The sequence below is a fragment of the Vicia villosa genome, linkage group LG1 (genome assembly GCF_029867415.1).
Source record: "Vicia villosa cultivar HV-30 ecotype Madison, WI linkage group LG1, Vvil1.0, whole genome shotgun sequence".
Lineage (NCBI taxonomy): Eukaryota > Viridiplantae > Streptophyta > Magnoliopsida > Fabales > Fabaceae > Vicia > Vicia villosa.
This window is the reverse complement of record NC_081180.1, coordinates 176,099,030-176,117,967: the sequence shown is the minus strand read 5'-3', so window position 1 is coordinate 176,117,967 and position 18,938 is coordinate 176,099,030. Positions and strand designations below refer to the sequence as shown.

Here is an 18,938-nt window from a genome sequence, read left to right as displayed (position 1 = left end):
TCTCTTTTGGCCCAACTTGTGGAAGGATGTCCACATCGCTGTTAGAAACTGTGACCGATGTCAGCGCATTGGAAACATATCTAGGTGAGATGAAATGCCTCAAAAAGGGATTTTAGAAGTAGAAATCTTTGATGTGTGGGGGATCTATTTTATGGGACCTTTCCCATCTTCCTTCAGAAATAACTACATACTTGTCGCAGTCGATTACGTATCTAAATGGATAGAAGTTGTAGCCTCACCTACAAACGATGCACAAGTAGTTATTAAGCTATTAAAAAATATAATCTTTCCAAGATTTGGTGTACCAAGATTAGTCATTAGCGACGGAGGATCCCATTTCATATCTAGAATTTTCGAAAAACTCTTAGTGAAATATGGAGTCTGACATCGTGTAGCAACGCCTTACCACCCACAAACTAGTGGACAAGTCGAAGTCTCAAATAGACAAATTAAGCAAATACTTGAAAGGAGTGTTACCACATCTAGGAAGGATTGGTCAACTAAGTTACACGAAGCACTGTGGGCGTATAGGACCGCCTACAAGACACCAATAGGAACCACGCCCTTCAAATTAGTATACGGTAAATCTTGTCATCTACCGGTGGAACTAGAGCATAAAGCCTATTCGGCAATAAAAATCTTAAACCTAAGTTACACTGCCGCAGGCGAAAGAAGGCTGTTGGATATCAACGAGTTGGAAGAAATTAGATTAGATGCTTACGAGAATGCTAAGATTTATAAAGAAAGAACAAAGAAGTGGCACGATAAACGTATCTAAAGGAAGGAATTCAATAAAGGAGACGTGGTGCTACTGTTTAATTCTCGACTTAAGCTATTCCCAGGAAAACTTCGTTCAAGATGGTCTGGTCCATTCAAAGTTACCAAAGTATATCCGAGTGGCGCTATCGAAATTAAAGGAAAATCAAGAAATAGCTTCGTTGTAAATGGGCAGCGATTGAAACATTACCATATTGTTGAAAAGAAAGACTACACTGATAGTCTTAAGCTCGTAGAATTAATCGTCGAGTCGTAGAACTAACCATCAGTTCGTCGAGCTAGCGACGTTATACAAAGCGCTTTCGTGGGAGACAACCCACCTTTTAACTTTAATTTTCCGTTAAGTCATTTTAATTTTAAATGTTTTATTAAAAATTTATATTTCTTTCTTTCTGCACTCTTATTTCAAAATACTAACTCTTTGTTTTAAAATCATACTAACTTAAAACTTTTCTTTCTGATTTTATAAAAAAAATTCCAGAGTACTAACCACTTTTCTGACTTTAGAGATGGATTTCACTGATGACATGGTAGTTACTTTTGGGAGTAAGGATCAGCAGAGACGATATGAGATTCTGGCACAGCGTGAGATGGGTCTCACCGCTTTCTCGCATGATTCGACTCTGACAATTCTAGGTATCCGGGAAAGTGTGCACTTTATGCTTCATCAGATTGGATGGGAGGATCTCCTCACCACCCATACACCCACTTTCCGCAACCTGACCTCAGAGTTTCTGAGTTCCCTCCGATATGAGCCTAGACTTGGATTAAGTTTCAATAGAGGAAGAGTTTCATTCAGATTGTTTGGATTCACCTACCGCTTCACCACCCGTCAGTTGGCCGAGTTACTAGGATATCCCACAGGCATGGACGCCTTGATGGAAGTCGATGATGAGTACTTCCCTGATAACATCGTTGACTACTCTCGGAGTACCATATCTGGTAGAAACCAGAATGATCTACGACTCTCTTCAGAAATCCACAATCCCGCCATTAGGTATTTCCAGATGATTCTAGCTTTCACACTTCTTGGAAAACCTCTGTGTGATACTTCAGTGACTAAGGATGAGCTAGGCATTATGATGTGTGTTTTCCAAGCCAGACCAGTTATGGGAGTCTCATTTATGCTTGCTAGGATGGCCACTCTAGCCCAAGATACCATCGGTCCTATCCTTGTAGGGGGTCTTGTTACTAAGATCGCCCGTGCTTTATCTTTGAGAGGCCCGCTTGCTAGATTAACTCCTTATGGAGGATTCAAATCCATGGACATGGAGTTTTGCTTCAACAAGAGCCTGATTAGCAACTACGAGTCTCCACCTTATCAGCTTCTCGTGAACTATGAGCTGGTTGATCATTTTGCTCTACCTTGCATTAGGTTCACGAGTGTTCACAAAAAAGAAAATTGGATTTATGACTTGGAAGGACAAGGTGAGAATGACTTTGAGGAAGAAGAAAGTGATCCGAGGACACCGACTGGCTACTATGACATTGATACTACACCTGATGAGGACGTGCCCATGGTTGACCACACTGCTGCTATAGAGACCCTTCGGAACGACGTTGCTGTACATTGTACCGATTTAGGGAGACTCCGAGGAGATTTCCACGGATTTATGGATTTGGTCACTTTAAATCTCGACAGTTTTCATCAACACTTTCAGTCGATCCCGCCTCCGAAAAGTGGCTAATTGAAGACCGCTAATTTTTGTTTCTAACTCTTACATTTAGACAATGAGGACATCATCTAGTTTAAGTGTGGGGGAAGGAAATGCTTAGTTAGATTTACCGTTTTAACTAGTTTAATTTTCAGTTTTTCAATTTTGGTATTTTGATTAGTTAATTAGTTAGTATTTCTATTTTTAAGTATTTCTATTTTTAGAACAAATTTTAATTTTCAGTTTTTGATTCTAATAAAATTCAGCATTTTCTTTATTCTGTTTTTATATTTTTTCTGCTATATGTTCCCTCTGCTAAAGTTATACTGTGTGTGCATTGTTAGAAATTAGTGTTTCTAAAAATATATCTGCTAAAGATTGCTCTATTAGAAATAAATTGCACTGCTATTAGCTTTATCTGTTAGGCACAACATGTATTTTTTGTCTGCCACCTATACTCCTGCACTGCTTTGAATTCAATTAGTATAGGATAGGACTATTATTTGCTACTGATAACTTATTATGCACCCAATTAAATACTTTGACTACTAGTCAAAGATGTTTCTACCAAAATAATGTTGGTCAAATAGCATCACATGCATTCTGGTCAAAAAGCTATTGGAATCTCTGCATGCACGCTGCACACACGCAAACAGACCACGCCAACACTGAATGCATGCATGTCTGTCGACCACAAGAATGGGTCCCACGCCGGTTGGCGTGACCTCCCCTCAGCCGTTCGGCGCCCTCTTTAAAGGCACAGAAACGCATTTGTTTCGTTCCACACCAGAAGCAAACCATTCCTCTGTATTTTCAAACTTCTCAGTGCCAAATTAAACCCCATTTCTCTTCTGTTCAAACCCCTTAAATCCATTACACATTCATTAAATCTTCTCATTCATCCTCTGCTATATATATTGTACCACTGCCACAAACAAAACCATAAACCACAAATATTTTTCTGCTATTTCTATTACAAATTCTTTCACACTTCTAGCAGAAAACTTGCCATGGCTAACCTCAACAACCAAAACGAAGAAGAGTTCCCCGGTGTTACTTTCTGAATTGGAGAAGCAGGAGAAATTTAATGAAACCGATACCGACGTTTCGCTCAGAGAGGGGTGGAAGGTTCGCCTATATCGATAGCTTGCGAAGTTTGGGGCTGTACGAAACCGGTGTGCAAATATTACTCCAGCAAACGGGTTTATCATTCGTGAGCACACTCGACTACCCCAAATACGAGGCATTGACCTTGGATTTCCTAAGTTCTTACATTTACAACACACTCACTGACGCTTCCCATAACCTTATCAGAACCGCTACCTTCCGATTATTCAACCGAGAATACACCATGAATCAAGCAAGCATTAGTGCTCTTTTTCGGTTCCCACGTGTTGATGGAGCCAACTATAGAATTCCGCCCGAGCTTGACTGGCAAGGAGCCTCAAATGAAACTTGGCGTCGAATATCCAGTAATGATAATGTCGCTTCCGACATGCGCTTCTCTTCACAAATTCATAACCTAGGTATGCGTTACTTCCACCGCATTTTAGCAAATACCATCTTTGGAAGAAACAACATCAACAAAGTCAATTGTAAGGAGTTATACTTCTTTTATTGTGCCTTCGCCAATCATAGAATCAACGCCAACACTTTCCTTATGTCTCACATTCAAGCTCTCGTATCAAGAGAAGGAAACACACCATTCTGTGTAGGATGGGTTGTCACTGGTATAGCTCGAGCCCTCGACCTGAATGATAGGCTCGAAAATTTACCTTCTCTACCGCCCGTTTTTATGGATATCAACAACTGCAGAGCTGGTCGCCTTATCAAATCAAGACCAGACGGAAGGTACAACCTCATGGTGCGAAACAGGGAAATTCGTAGTGTCATACTGCCAAACATCGAGATCACGAGGATAGACCGCAGAGACAACTAGGTCTATGATCTCGACGCACCTGCTCCTGGTGAGAACGTATAAGATAATCAAAATAATGCAGATAATATGGATGAAGTTGAACAAGAGATGAATCAAGGAGAGCCCCAGCCTAAAAACCCCCAACCCAATCCTAAAAATGTTGCAGGACCATCTGTGCCTCCACCTCGAAGAAGGAATCAACCAGTCACACTGGATGATGTGTATAGAGAGATGATACGCAACCATGAGGAAGAAACTCAGTGTCATCAAAGGATTGAGGCGGGTCAGAGTGAAATGATGACGCTGATGCGTCAAATGCAAAGAGATCAACACGACTATGCGTACTGGAATAATCGTAGCATTGCAGACCTCACTGAAGAAATGCAATGTTTGACATATCATGTTGAAGGCTTACATGAGTATGTGTACCATGCTGGGATAGTTCCGCCTAGAGATGGCGATGAAGGTCAGAGAGGAGGAAGAGCAAGAACCCGAGGAAGAGCCCGAGGAAGAGGAAACGAGTAGTGAGTTTTCATCGTTTCTACCACACAAAGTCGCCTTGAGGACAAAGCAACGTTTAAGTGTGGGGGAGGAAGCTTGCTGCTTTTCACTTAATTATTGTCAGAGACATGGTTGTATGGTGGACATCAGACAAAGCACACTCACAAAGTCAAATAAAGTCAAACCAATATTAACATTTCAAATGACACTTTCTCATTGAATGAAGATGACACGTAGGTCATCTTCAACCTCCAGCCAAGAATTTTCAAAGGATTTTGTAGGAAATCAAAGATTCTTCAAAATGTAACCAAATCAAATGCTAGTGGTATCATTGGATTTGTCTCATCTGGATGATATCAACAACATCCTTGAGAAAAATGTATTCAAAGTGCAACACACTTGTTTTGGAAAAAACCAGAACAAGTTTTAAAAAGGGATTTGAAAACGGATGCACCAAATGAAGCCAAACCTTAATATTAACTATGCAGTGAGTATCAATGAGTCAAGAGCTTCATGTTAGCCACAAATTTGAGTTGAATTAATGGAGATTTATACTTGAACGAAGTAGAGAAAATTTGCTAAGAAACTTGACTTAGTCTGAGAAAATAGGGCATGATTTGCTTTGGTTTTGATGTGGTTAGCTTCAATGAAGATCCAGGAGGATTCGAAATCTGAAGTCGGAAGCTCTGGAAAGGTGAATTCAAATTTGCAGAAAAGTGAGTTGAGGAGAGAGTTGGTTAGGGTGTTTTTGGCTCTCAAAATCTTGGGGAATGAGAGGAGAATGATCCTCTATTTATAGTTGATCTCATGGAATGAAATGCGTGTGAAATGATCAAGATTTGAGGGAGTTTATGTCAAGGTCGAAGCATGGAATGTGTGACTTGCAATTCACTCAAAACACAGCCAAAACTTGAGTTTCATGGCACTAATCACCTTCTGGAAGGTTGCTAAACATGTTTAGATCAAATTTGAACCTCAATTAGTATCATTAATCAAGTTTTAAAAGGAATTGCAAACTGATCATGGAGAATTTTTCAGTTACAAGGTGCCTTGTTCATCAATGCATAACTCACAATGTATAAGGCTTTATGGCATGATTCTTTTTGCAATTGGAAGACCTTGCTACAAGGAAAACAACGTGCCAATAAAGTATTCATTTGGATGCTTGATCTCGAATTTATGTCTCTTCAAAGTTGGGGAAAAATAAGCACCTTTCGTACTTAGAAAAATTTCTAAGTTAAAGAGCCTAAAGTGACCTATAATGTTTTGCATAATTCCAATGCCTTACTCAATGATTTTGCTCTTAATCCTCGAAGATGATTTGAATAGAACATCAAGAAGAGTTCATAGCAAAAATAGTCACTCAAAAATGTTGAAAAATGAGCAAGTTATAATCTTGGAAAGTTGATGAAAATTCCTTAAAAACTCCATAGATGACATATAATCTTTTGCAATCATTCATTATCTTCCACTCAAAGTTAACTCTTGAACCTCAAATATGAAATGAAGTAGACTCATTCAATATTTTTGTGTAAAAAGAGTGGACATAAAATGATAAAAATTGAGCAAGTTATGATCCTTTGAAGTTGACACAGAATTCTTTAACTTTTCAAAGAGGACCTATAATGTCTTCATATTTTTGATGGCTCTCTTATAAAATTATCTCTTGAATTGTGAAGAGAAGTTGTTGGTGATGTCAAGGAGAGTCATTTTCAAAAATAAACACTGAAAAATGTTAAAAATTGAGAGAGTTATGCCCTGTAGACCATGGGATCAAGAACTTGCCAAATTAGGTCAAGCACCTTAAACCAACTTTGAATCTCTTGAACTTTGCTTGCACTCTAAGGAATGATGAGGTGCATAGGACCTTGAAATGATGTTATCTTAAATCACACTTGATGATGAGGCTCAAAGCTTGATGAAACTTGTTGAACAAGGCATGAAAATAAACATATGAACCTATGGAGTTTCTTGAGGAATCAAGCCACGTGATCTTGATATGAACTTGATTAAATGAAGTTAAAAGACACTCAAAATATGATACTTTGATGATGAAGGTGTTAATTTGAAGTTTAAGACATTAAGCTTCAATGTATGACCAATTTATTGAGAGTTGATCCTCAAAACTCTAATTTGGGAGAGGAGATGGGTGCTCTTGATTCAACATCCACAATGTTCAAAGAATAAAGAGAAACAAAACATTTTTTGTGTGTTAGTATAACATGTATTCACAAGATAAACAAACATGGGTGCTTGGTGATCCAACAAAGGCAAGATGAGCACAAAACCAAAGGACACTCTTAAGACTGTGATCTTGATGTGTTGTATGGATGCAAAATGATTGGGGATTCTTAAGGTAAAAAATTGGGGTATAACAATGTTGTCCCTGATATTTGTCTCTGCTTAATTGTACAAGCTATTGATCTATGTTAATGATGATGTAATTATATGATTATAGAATTTACAAAGTTTACATGTTTTCATGAAACTTGTGTTGTTATTGTGGTTTAATTCCTATGTCCAGAATTAATTGTGATTTGATTGTTTTAGCCAAAATTTTCCAAAGGGGGGATTGTTAGATCCATGGTTTTAGGGTTGGCAAAATTTTTGCTTAAATAGAGTTCATGACAGATGTTGAACAAGATGTCGTAACATCTTTATCATATTGATACAATAGAGTTTAAGCTTACATTGAAAATAGATGTTCTGACAGATATTGTAACATGCTGAACTAGAACATCAGTACATGCTATTTTGAATCTTGACAAATTTGATTTGATTTTTTGATATTTATTTCAGATATATCTTAATAATATTCATAGGTCAAGAAGATTTATTCTAGAACTAGAGAATCAAATCTCCAACATAATTAAAGATTCTAAAATTGGATGATTGGACAATTTAGGAAACTTGGAGATTTTTTCCAAGATTCAAAGAGATTTCTCTGCAGATATTTTATAGTCATCAGCTTATGGATCAAATAATATTTGGGTAAAGGTTTCGAAGCCCATGGATTGATGAAGACTATTTAAAAAGAACCCAAGACCTAATGTAAAGATAACTTTCACACAATTGTAAAATTAGGGGAATTCTTGGGTCTGAAGTTTTGAGAGTCTCTTGTGTGTGTAAGTCACCCACGTATCTTTTGATATAGTATGGTAGACTGATTGTTACTTGACTGTTTGTCAAGTTATTGTTCTCAATCTTTAAGCTTTTAAGCATATAGTTGAGTATTGTTCTTGATTCAAGCTTTTAAGCAAGATCAAGTATTGTTCTTAGTTGAAGTTGTGAAGCAAGACTAATTATTTTGTTTTGGAAGTGTGATCTTCTTTTATCACGAGTTTGTGAATAGTTTTGTAACTAGGTTTACGACATGTTTTGAAATAGTAACTAGGATTGGGACTATTTGTTTCTATCAATGCGGTGATTGGGAGTGAGATGTCGATTTCTCACATCTAAATGTTGACTTCTAGGTAGAGGTTGCACTAGGTAGTGATTAGGAGAGAAGTCATAAACTGGGATTGCTTAGGCTTTGAATTAGACTGCTAATAGTGAATTTCCTTCCTGGCTTGATAGTCCCTATATTAGGTTTTATTGCACTGAAGTGAGTTGACAATTCTCTGTGTTATTTACCATTCTGCAATTGGATTCTACATGCTTTTCTGTTTGGTAAATATGAGTTCTATCAGTAGATGATGTCAAGACATCTCTCCTGACATTATGGTTTGTGTTGAGACATTGGTCTTAACTTGTGATTTGTGCTAGTTTCCATTCTGTGATTTATCTTTCTACATAAATTAGAGGTTGATATGATTATTTTGTATCAGGAGCAGATGCCACAACATCTGTCTTGATATCATGTTTTGATGTTGGAACATCAGTATTAACATGTGGTGCATGTACCAGAAATTTCATGTGTGATCAGTTCCTAAGTTAAGGATTATCTAGCTTTGATAATCTTCTCTTGTTTCTTGGTTGGTTGAAGATTAGCCAATATAAAAATCTTCATAGGTTTTGAGATCAACTCGGCTAAAATCTCAAGGTTATTTGGTTATCTTGTTAAAACCAAAAGGGAGCTCAAATATATTTTGGAACTTGAAGACTAACCTCTACAAGGTCTGTGTTCGTGGAGATAAGACTAACCGCTTCAATATATACTGGGAAGGAATCTTGGCCTCTTCACTTAAAACAAGTTATTAGAGAAAAGACACAAACGCTCATATCATTCGTCTTGTAATATATTGGTTGAAGGAAAATCACCATTTACTTTTATAAGGGGGTTCCTGAGCCTTTCATACTAAAAGCTCTCAAGTATTATTTGAAACTCTCAAGATCAAGTCTTGGGGAGAGGAATAGGTCTTTTTTATTTTGGTCGAACCTCTATAATTTCTAGTGTTTTTCTTCTTCCTTTCATTTTTTAAATTTCGCACTATAAATATTTTACTTCTACTGCATAGACTTAGAAAATATTTCAAACTCTAATTTACATTGTCAAAAGTTTTCAAAACCATGTTTTTTCAAATCATACAATTCAACGCCCTCTTGTGTGTGAAGTCTCAAGTCCAACATATACTATATCTTTTTCCATTTCGCTTTTATATTTTGTTTAAAATCATATGTTTAGGTTTTAATGTTATCTTAGAAATTGCCTAATGTTAGGTTTTACCAAATTCATAGAGATTTCACATATAAAAATTAAGTTGGTGTTAGATCAAGATTTTGAACATTCTTCTAATAAAATCTTGAAACGGTAATAGTAGATTTCTAATCAATTGAATAACTTCAATTTGCACATCTCGTGTAAACTAAATTTAGGGAAATTGACGTGTAGATTGCTTTAGTCTCTTCATCTTTCATTCATTTTGTATCTAGTTTAAGTTTATACGAAAATCATTCCAATCACATATATATATATATATATATATATATATATATATATATATATATATATATATATATATATATATATTATGTTAGATCTCGTGTACGGGGTATGCTGCAAAACATTAACAAGAAGAAGATTAAAATGATATGACGAAAGTGTTAACTGGGAGTTTCAACGCTAAGCTTGATTTGATATGATGAGTAAAAAGGAAATATGTTTTGCGATATTCTGGGTTTTTGAAAGGAAAGTTTGTTGAAAAGTTCCAGTAAAAGTCATCCTTGCACGAAAGGGAGATGTAGGATAGGACTTAGAAATATCTTCTAAGTTTGAAGTTGCAGTTCGACGGAAGCAATGCTGAAAATGCATTTGACGAAGAGTTTGTATTTGAATAATAGATAACTATTTTTTGTCCTTATCCAGTTTCGAAGAGGAGACACGTGTAATCTCAAGATAAAAGGAATACATGTTGAGCAAAATGTGTCACTTTCTAGGAGAGAGAGAGAGACTGTTGATAGTAGTTATTTCGACTTAGTATATATAGGGGTCTTAACGTTAGGATTTTTGGGTGTTCTTTCGTTGTACAAAATCTCACAAATACTCAAAGTATATGCTAAATTGAGAAAAGATTCATTGAGAATGTACGTGTAAAAACATCATTTTTACATTCCAATTTAAAGTTTATTTTACATTTCTAGAATTTACCTTTTATTATAATTTACTTTAAAAGGTACTCTTTACTGCCTTTCCTTTATATTCTGCAAGTTATATCAATTGAAACGAACAATCTTTAAACCATGAACATTGTCGAAGTGTTCAAAACTCATGAAAATATAATATAAACAATAGCACATGTCAAGATTCATACTTTCGTTGATGGCTAGGGCTAGAGACACTAGTATCATCTAGGTCTCTAGAGGCTTCTTATCACATAGTCTTTTGTGTTTATAGAGATTTGTTTACCACAGTCACCGTTGGAAGATGTCTTATCTCTAGAACATACACTTTTGTGTTTTTGAATCAAACTTGTTTAGGCGTTCTTGGATGTTTAACGTACAACAAGTACAATCAAATTGATGAAAATATGACATATTGAATTTTCTACCTTTCCATAATTCATAGAGAGTCTTGCTCAATATAAGTCTAATATAGATCTTATTTTGAATGTAACATGTTGTATTTATTGCTTCTTCATAAAAATGATTTGCAACATTTTTCTCATTGATCATAGTTTTGACCATCTCTTGAAATAATCTATATTTCTTTTATATAACTCCATTGAGTTATAAGATATGAAAAATCACAAAAAATATCATATTTTTTTTAAAAGATTTGTTTTCGAATTCCATGCTATGATCACTAATTATGGTTGCAATTAATTTAACTTGCACTTATTTTTGAACACATAGCGAGCATCATCTTCGTGTCTTAGAAATATTACTCTTATCTAATTGTTATATTCATCAAATATGACTAATCCATGTTTTTTTATCATTGGCCGGTGTAATTTTTCACCGCGTATCACTTGTTTTTGCATCATATTATCTATATTCCACTTGAAAATTCACATTAACTTGTCTAAATTCATAAAAATATACATCAAATATAATTCTTCAAATTCAATAGTTGTGACAAAAAAGTCATTAAGGGTGTGTTTGGATTGGCGGTGGACAGAATTGATTCTAGTAGAATTGAGTTTGGTAGAATTGATTCTAGCAGAATTGAGTTTAGCAGAATTGATTTATGTTTGGATACATTTTTGTAAAAGTGAGTTGAATAATAAATTACAGTGTAAAAATCATCCAGAATCAATTCTGGAGGCAGAAGCTACAAATTCTAGCTTCAAGTAGAATCAATTCTAGAGACAGAATCAATTCTACTTTTGTCAAACCAAACATCTTAAAATTATCCAGAATTGATTCTTCACCTCTAGAATTGCTTTTGCCCTTTTCAAAAGCCAAACCAAACATGCACTAAAGTTATCCCTGTACAACTTACCACTTAATCTCTATCTAGAGCCAAGCATTTAAAATTAATTATTTTTTATTAAAACTTATCATTTACTCTCTAGAGTTATAAAATCTTCTCCCATTATTGTGTCCAACTTTGCAATAAAAATGCCCAAAATAGTATACAAATGTCCAAAATATTACATATATCAAACATAAAAAACAGCGCGAGAAATATTTGACCTAAAAAAAACTATTAGTTAATTATTACACTAAGTCACACATTTAAAAATAAATAAACAGTATACAAATGTAAAGTTCACACGTTAGTCTATCTAATTTTCTATATCTTTCCACCTCCATCCTCCATAGTAAGTCCAAGGGCTTGATAGATGCCACTAACAAACTTTGAATAAAGAAAAATTTAATAAATAAAATATATTGGTGAAAAATAATAAATTTTTATTGATATTGAAAAATAAAACAAATTATTAGAAAAAATACATAACTACTCTATATATATTGTATTTCATGAATAAAGTAATTACCATGAATTATTAAACGTGTATTATTTGCACAGTAATCTTTCTTAGGAAGCTAAACATTTTTCTTTCACCGCATTTATTGAATAATGAGTAATTGTTATGGTTTTTAAATTATTTTTACAGCATTAATTAGTGATTATTACATTTTTATATTTGTGATAGACGATAAATAATCTAAGAAATTGATTATTAAAGTTTTCAATATAGAGTAATAAAACTTATTTTAACATTTCCCTTATAATAATAAAACAATTACTTTAATATTTTTTATATTCATTTTATAGTGATAACTATAACAACCAAATATATATATATATATATATATATATATATATATATATATATATATATATATATATATATATATATATATATATATATATATATATATTGATCTCGATTGATTTTTCAAACATAGCATTAAAAATGGTGTTATATAAAGTTTAATTGTTATTTAAAGTCTTGATATAACTAAATATTCTTTTAAAATAATTGATGGAGAAATATTTAACTATTGAGTATCATATAAACAAATTATTGTAATTAATTTTTTATAATTAAATTTTTTATTCTGTTCATCTCATAAAAAATTCCTTTTTGAATAATACAGTGTTCTTAAAAAATAATAAATATCTGAATAAATATATGATTTTTTGAGCAATTTTAATATTTCTATTAGGATCACATTTATTATAATAAATATAGTTAATGAAATAGTTGAATAAAAAAGCTTAGTAAATAAAAAAATTATTGGTAAAAAATAATAAATTTTGAACAAACATAATGTTAAATTTGCAAGTAATTCGTCATAGTATTGAAGTTATTTCACTTATAATAATAAAAAAAAAATATTTTAATGATAATTTTACCTATGCAAATTGTATTTGGTGATGATAAAATGGTAATATTTATACTAAAAATTGGTATAATAATTGTTTCAATAAAAAGCATAAACAATCATGATGTATGAAAATCACAACTTTTTTATGAAAAACATAAATTTGTCATTCTTTTTATTATATATTAAATATTTATAAGAAAGATGGATACATTCATACTATATTTTTGTTTGTGTAAAATCAAACTATATAAATTTTATATTCATATTATATTTTTCCTTACTTAAATTCATTCATGTATCTTTGTAAAAAAAATATATCTTAATTTTAAAACACAAGTCAACAAATAAAATGCATTTTCAACATTCGAATTTACTAGGTTATGCTTTATAAGATAAATATATAATAAATAACTAAGTCTGCATCATTATATTATATTTATTTACTATTTATAACAGTATTACGTGACTCATGCGAATGCACATGTAGATGACTACATAATTATTTTCTTTATTTTTTTCAACTAAAATATAGGTCGATACTACTTAATTTGTATATATTTTAATTTGTCTATATTCCACTTGAAAATTTCAACTAAGCTTCATTGTCATTTGTCTAAATTCATAAAAATATATCTGAGATATAATTCTTCAAATTCCATAGTTGTGACAAAAAAAAAGTCATTAAAGTTATCCCTGTGCAACTTACCACTTAATCTCTAGAGCCAAGTATTTAAAATTAATTAATTTTTATTAAAATTTACCATTTACTGAGTTATAAAATCTTCTCCATTATTGTGTCCAACTTTGCAATAAAAATGCCCAAAATAGTATACAAATGTCCAAAATATTACATATATCAAACATAAAAAACAGCGCCAGAAAAATTTGATCCAAAAACTATTAGTTAATTACTACACTAACTCACACATTTAAACCTAAATTAACAGTATACAAATGCAAACTTCACACGTTAGTCTATCTAATTTTCTATATCTCCCCCATTTGTCCATCCTCCATACCACATCCATACCACTCAATTTGGTGGTATAAATGGACCCCACTTAATATAAAATATTATTTCACACTTTTCAATTATTTAAACCACTAATTAAAATTTGTAAATATCCATACTACCCATCTAAAAATTTAAAATGGGTCCCACTAATCACACAATATACACTAAAAAATTGAAAAGCACCGTAGCATTATTTGGATATGGTGGTTATGTAATACTACACCATTTGCATTCAATTATCCATACTATTATAACACAAGTGGTACATGTGGCAAATACCACCCCCTATATTTATGCTCTAAGGTCTTGATTGATGCCACTAGCAAACTAAAAACCAACCCTTTCCTACACAGTCACGACAAAACAAGCAGAACCACGCCACACCACAGCGACAAAAACCGAACAATAACCGGGTCTCACTCACCTCACAGCTCACAACAAGTACTACGATTTACCACCTGTCTTGTTTCCTAGTAACCACGTCGTAATCACTCTCCCTAATAAACTAGTACCACCCTAAACTCTTCCAAGTTAAATTAACTAAAATATCATATTACTGTTCCATCATTTTTTTACGTAGCCATATTTTATTAGGCTTGTCCTCTCCACTATACGACAAAAAATAGTCACAAACCGAGAAACAACACACCCAAATACAACTGGCAATATTTTTAGTTTTTTACAATTCGTTTACTTATTTGCCTCGATATTTTAACTCATCTAGATTTGAAAATCACCAACTCTTCTCCCTCATTCCTCTCTTTCTTCTATTTAACTCTCTCTAAAACAAACTTCAAAACCTCTTCAACTTTTCTCAACTTCTTCTTCTTTAGAATCACAACACACTTTTCATGATGGCTCAGAAGCACTTACATGAACTACTTCAAGAAGATCAAGAGCCATTTCTTCTAAACAACTACATTTCAGATAGACTTACCCAACTCAAAAGATTTGCACCAAACAACACTTTACAATTGAAGAAACATGAACATAAACCAACAACAAACGTTAACTTTTGCAAACACGCTTGTTTTTTCTCATTCCAAAACACACCGGATATAAGAAACTCACCGCTCAAAAGCCCGGTCAGATCCTCTAATGATCTCTTCCTCCAAATCCCAGCCAAAACGGCGTCGCTTTTACTCGACGCCGCTCTCAAAATCCACAACAAGAAACCCCATAGCAAAAACAAAAACAAATCTTTCGGGGTTTTCGGTTCATTTTTCAAGAAACTAACACAACGAAGCAGAACCAAAACTGAAGGTGATGTTTCCGTGAAGGATATTTTGAGGTGGGATTCAAGAAATAGGAAATCTTTCAACAAAGGTGGCACTGAGGTGTGTTCGTGTGAGGTGGGGTTCACGTGTTCTTGCAATGGAAGACATAGCAGTAGCGCCGTATGGTCTGAGAGCAACGAAGCAGAAACTTCGAGCAGTGGCCATTCACATTCTTGTGACTCTGTGGAAGACGTTGAGTTTGTGATGATGAACACCAAGAAACAAAATGTAGCAGATTGCGGTTGCTTTGATCAGCATGGGTTTTTCTGCGAAAGTCCTTTCCGTTTCATTCTTGAAAAGAGCCCTTCCACTTCCGGCCGTCGTACGCCGGAGTTTTCCTCGCCGGTGGAGTCACCTAGCCGCCACCAACCAGAGGTTTGTTATTTTCTTATATTTTTTTATCAAACTATACTTGACATGAATAATAAGATCCGGTTCAACTCGCCGGTCTGACTCGGTACTTTTGGTGAGTTGGAGCAACGAGTTAAACTCGTGAGTTTACCGTGTTTGTTTGTTTGTTTGTACTGTGCTGTTTATTTTTTTTGTCGGCAAATAAGATCTTGCCGGAACTTTGTTTTTCCTTTACAATTACAAGCATACCCTCCGAATAATCTAAATCTGTTTTAATAAAAATATCTTTAATAGGGTTAAAAAGGTCAATTCAATGGTTTTATATTTTGGTGTATTTTACTTTTCACTTCCATAAATAAATTGTTGTATTGTTATTATCTGATTCCGACATTCTATTTACTAATGAATAGTTTCTTATTTGTATTTTTGTTTGGCATTTAATTGTACTATTCTGTAGTAGCATGTAACCAAAACAAAACAAAAGTCAATAACAGTAACAACCCAAATTTATGAATAAATTAATAACCCAATTATGAATCAAGTGTTGAGTCTATATCATATTAGATATTATAAGAATGATTAGGAAATAATGTTAACTACCGCAATATACATCATCATATATTATTCTAATCAAAGTTGTTATGAATTTTCATAGGACAAACAAAATAATGGAGTTGATGATGTTAAGAAATTCGAATCAGGAGAAGATGAAGAAGAGAAAGAACAATGTAGTCCAGTATCTGTTTTAGATACTCCTTTTGAAGATTATCATGATGATGATTGCCATGAAAATGACAATGAAGAAGATGATTTTGATTTGGATGGTAGCTACGCCAATGTACAAAGTATGTCATTTATAATTTAATTTTAAATTTAATTGTTAATCTTTTGATAATTGGATTATAGATTTAAATCTGCGCCTCTGCAGTTAGATGTGCTGCCTGTACTACCAACTAAACTGACTTAATATAACAAACTAACCATCAATTTATTTAATAAAACATGTTTTAATATTTTAATGAAGATATATTTTTGTTGTTGTATGGTCATTTTCCATGAACATACACCATGGTACACGTTTCTTCCAAGTTGATTGTTCGTTACAAAAATACCATAAGAGGGACTAGTTGGTGAAATGATTGGAAACATATTAACATCTATGTTAAATTGGCATAGTCTGTTTTTACGCTTAGAGATTACTACTTACTACTGTGTCGATATAAATTTTAACATGACCCACAAAATTTTTACGTGTCAGAAAATCTGTCCTGATTGTGATGCTTCTATTCAATGTGTTTATAAGGTTTCAGTAATATGAAGTTTTTTATCATGTTTTGATGGTAATTTTCGGTTGTTGAGAATTTACTACTCTTGTGATCATGTACTTAACTTGGTCAAAGTGTTGCAAGTTGTGCAACCCATGTGAGTTATTGCTTCATTCACATGTCTGCATTTAATCACTAGAGCTATTCAAGGCCATTTTAGGCTCCAAGAAAGATACTCCCTCCAATTCTGGTCCTCTTTATAAGAAAAAATTAATTAATTTTTTAAATTTATTGAATTATTAATGTATCTGGTCTGTTTAGAGTATTTATTACTTTGTGTATTAAAATTTCAGGGACCAAGCAACAACTATTAGACCGGCTTCGAAGATTTGAGCAACTTGCGGAGTTAGATCCACTAGAACTTGAAAAAAGAATGCAAGAAGACAATGAGGAAACATTTTTCGAAGAGGATGATGATGAAGAAGATTGTGAAGAAAAGAGTCTTAGAGAAATGGTTTGTGAAATACTCTGCCATTCAAGTGATCATGAAAGATGGCAAGAGCAAGAAGCTCTTAAGAGACTTGTTTATGATCTCATTAAGGAGGAACTTAATTACTCACAAGATATGAACAATGTAGTGAAAAGGGTATGCAAGAAGATGGATTTGTGGAAAGAAGTGGAATGTAACACTATTGATATGATGATAGAGGAAGATTTCTCTAGAGAGAAAATTGGGTGGAAGAAAAATGATGAGGTGACAAAAGAGTTGGCTAGAGAGGTTGAGGTTGCTATCTTTTGTTTTCTTGTTGATGAATTTTCAGAGGAATTAGTATGTTAATTAATGTGGGTAAATTTTGATGCAGTTGAGGTACCTAATTAGTATGAATGATTATCTTTATTCTTTTATTAGCAAGACTTCAACCTTTAATTAAAAATAGACTAGTTAGTAAAGAAAAAGAGAGAAAAAAAAAATAATAATTTGGGCTTGAGAGGAAGCAATGATATGTAAATCACATTTCTTAATTAAACTATGTTTGAAGACAAATTTAGATTTATACTTGCGATTCTAGTTCCTACTATTAAACATGAAACCCTTGCACATTTGTAAATGTCAATAATGGACTTAGATCATCTCCTTGTTAAGGACTTAGATCCTCTCCTTCATTTTTCTCTCCTTCCCTCTCCATCCCCAAAGTGGTCAATAATAATAATTTTCTCATAATTTACATTTCTAAATTATTACAATTTTTTTTATAAAAATTACTTTAAAAAAAAGGCAGTTAAGATAAAAAAAATCCTACCATTATAAGTAATATCGATAGAAACACGTAATACTGAAAATGATTTTTTTATATTAGATTTATATTGTGATTTATAAATTCGATATGTGTTTATATATAAAATATATATAAACACGATGCAAATTTTTTTTCACCGGATTTTTTTAAAAATTCGATGTACTAGATTTTTCTCTTCTCCATAAATTTGATGGCCTTAATTCTTTTTATTAAAATGTCTTAAATGAATGAATCTGGATGGAAGAAGTTCTAGAAGATTTTACATCATTCTTCATCGTTACAAATGTATGTTTTACTTACATATTTTATCTCAATTTTTGATCGAATTATGGAAGTCTATAAGAAATTTATTTTATGTTATAGTTAGTAGATATTTTTCTTTTGAATAGAAGTGTTTTCATGAACATAATATATTGGGCAACAAACAATATTATTGTAGTTACCATTCACTTTGACACAACAAGTGGTCTAAAAGGAAGGAATAACAACCTAATTATTGGTTGTGAGAGATGAGTAATTACAAGAATACAGAAAAGTCAGAAATTACTTAGAGTATAAGGTGTAAGGGTCGATTTCGATTGAGATCTATGCCAAGAGGTTGTGATTGAAACATAAAAGTTAGATGTGATATTTACGACCACAGTCTAGCTGAGGATTTATACGG

The 18,938-nt window shown here is 33.1% G+C and overlaps 1 protein-coding gene across 1 annotated transcript; it reads left to right on the top strand.

The window, feature by feature from the left end:
- Nucleotides 1-14,791: 14,791 nt before the first annotated feature.
- LOC131620657 (uncharacterized) lies at nt 14,792-18,131 on the top strand. Its single transcript, XM_058891793.1, has 3 exons — nt 14,792-15,735; nt 16,367-16,556; nt 17,330-18,131. The coding sequence occupies exons 1-3, from the start codon at nt 14,935-14,937 to the stop codon at nt 17,812-17,814; spliced, it is 1,476 nt and encodes a 491-aa protein (XP_058747776.1). The 5' UTR covers nt 14,792-14,934; the 3' UTR covers nt 17,815-18,131.
- Nucleotides 18,132-18,938: the final 807 nt, after the last annotated feature.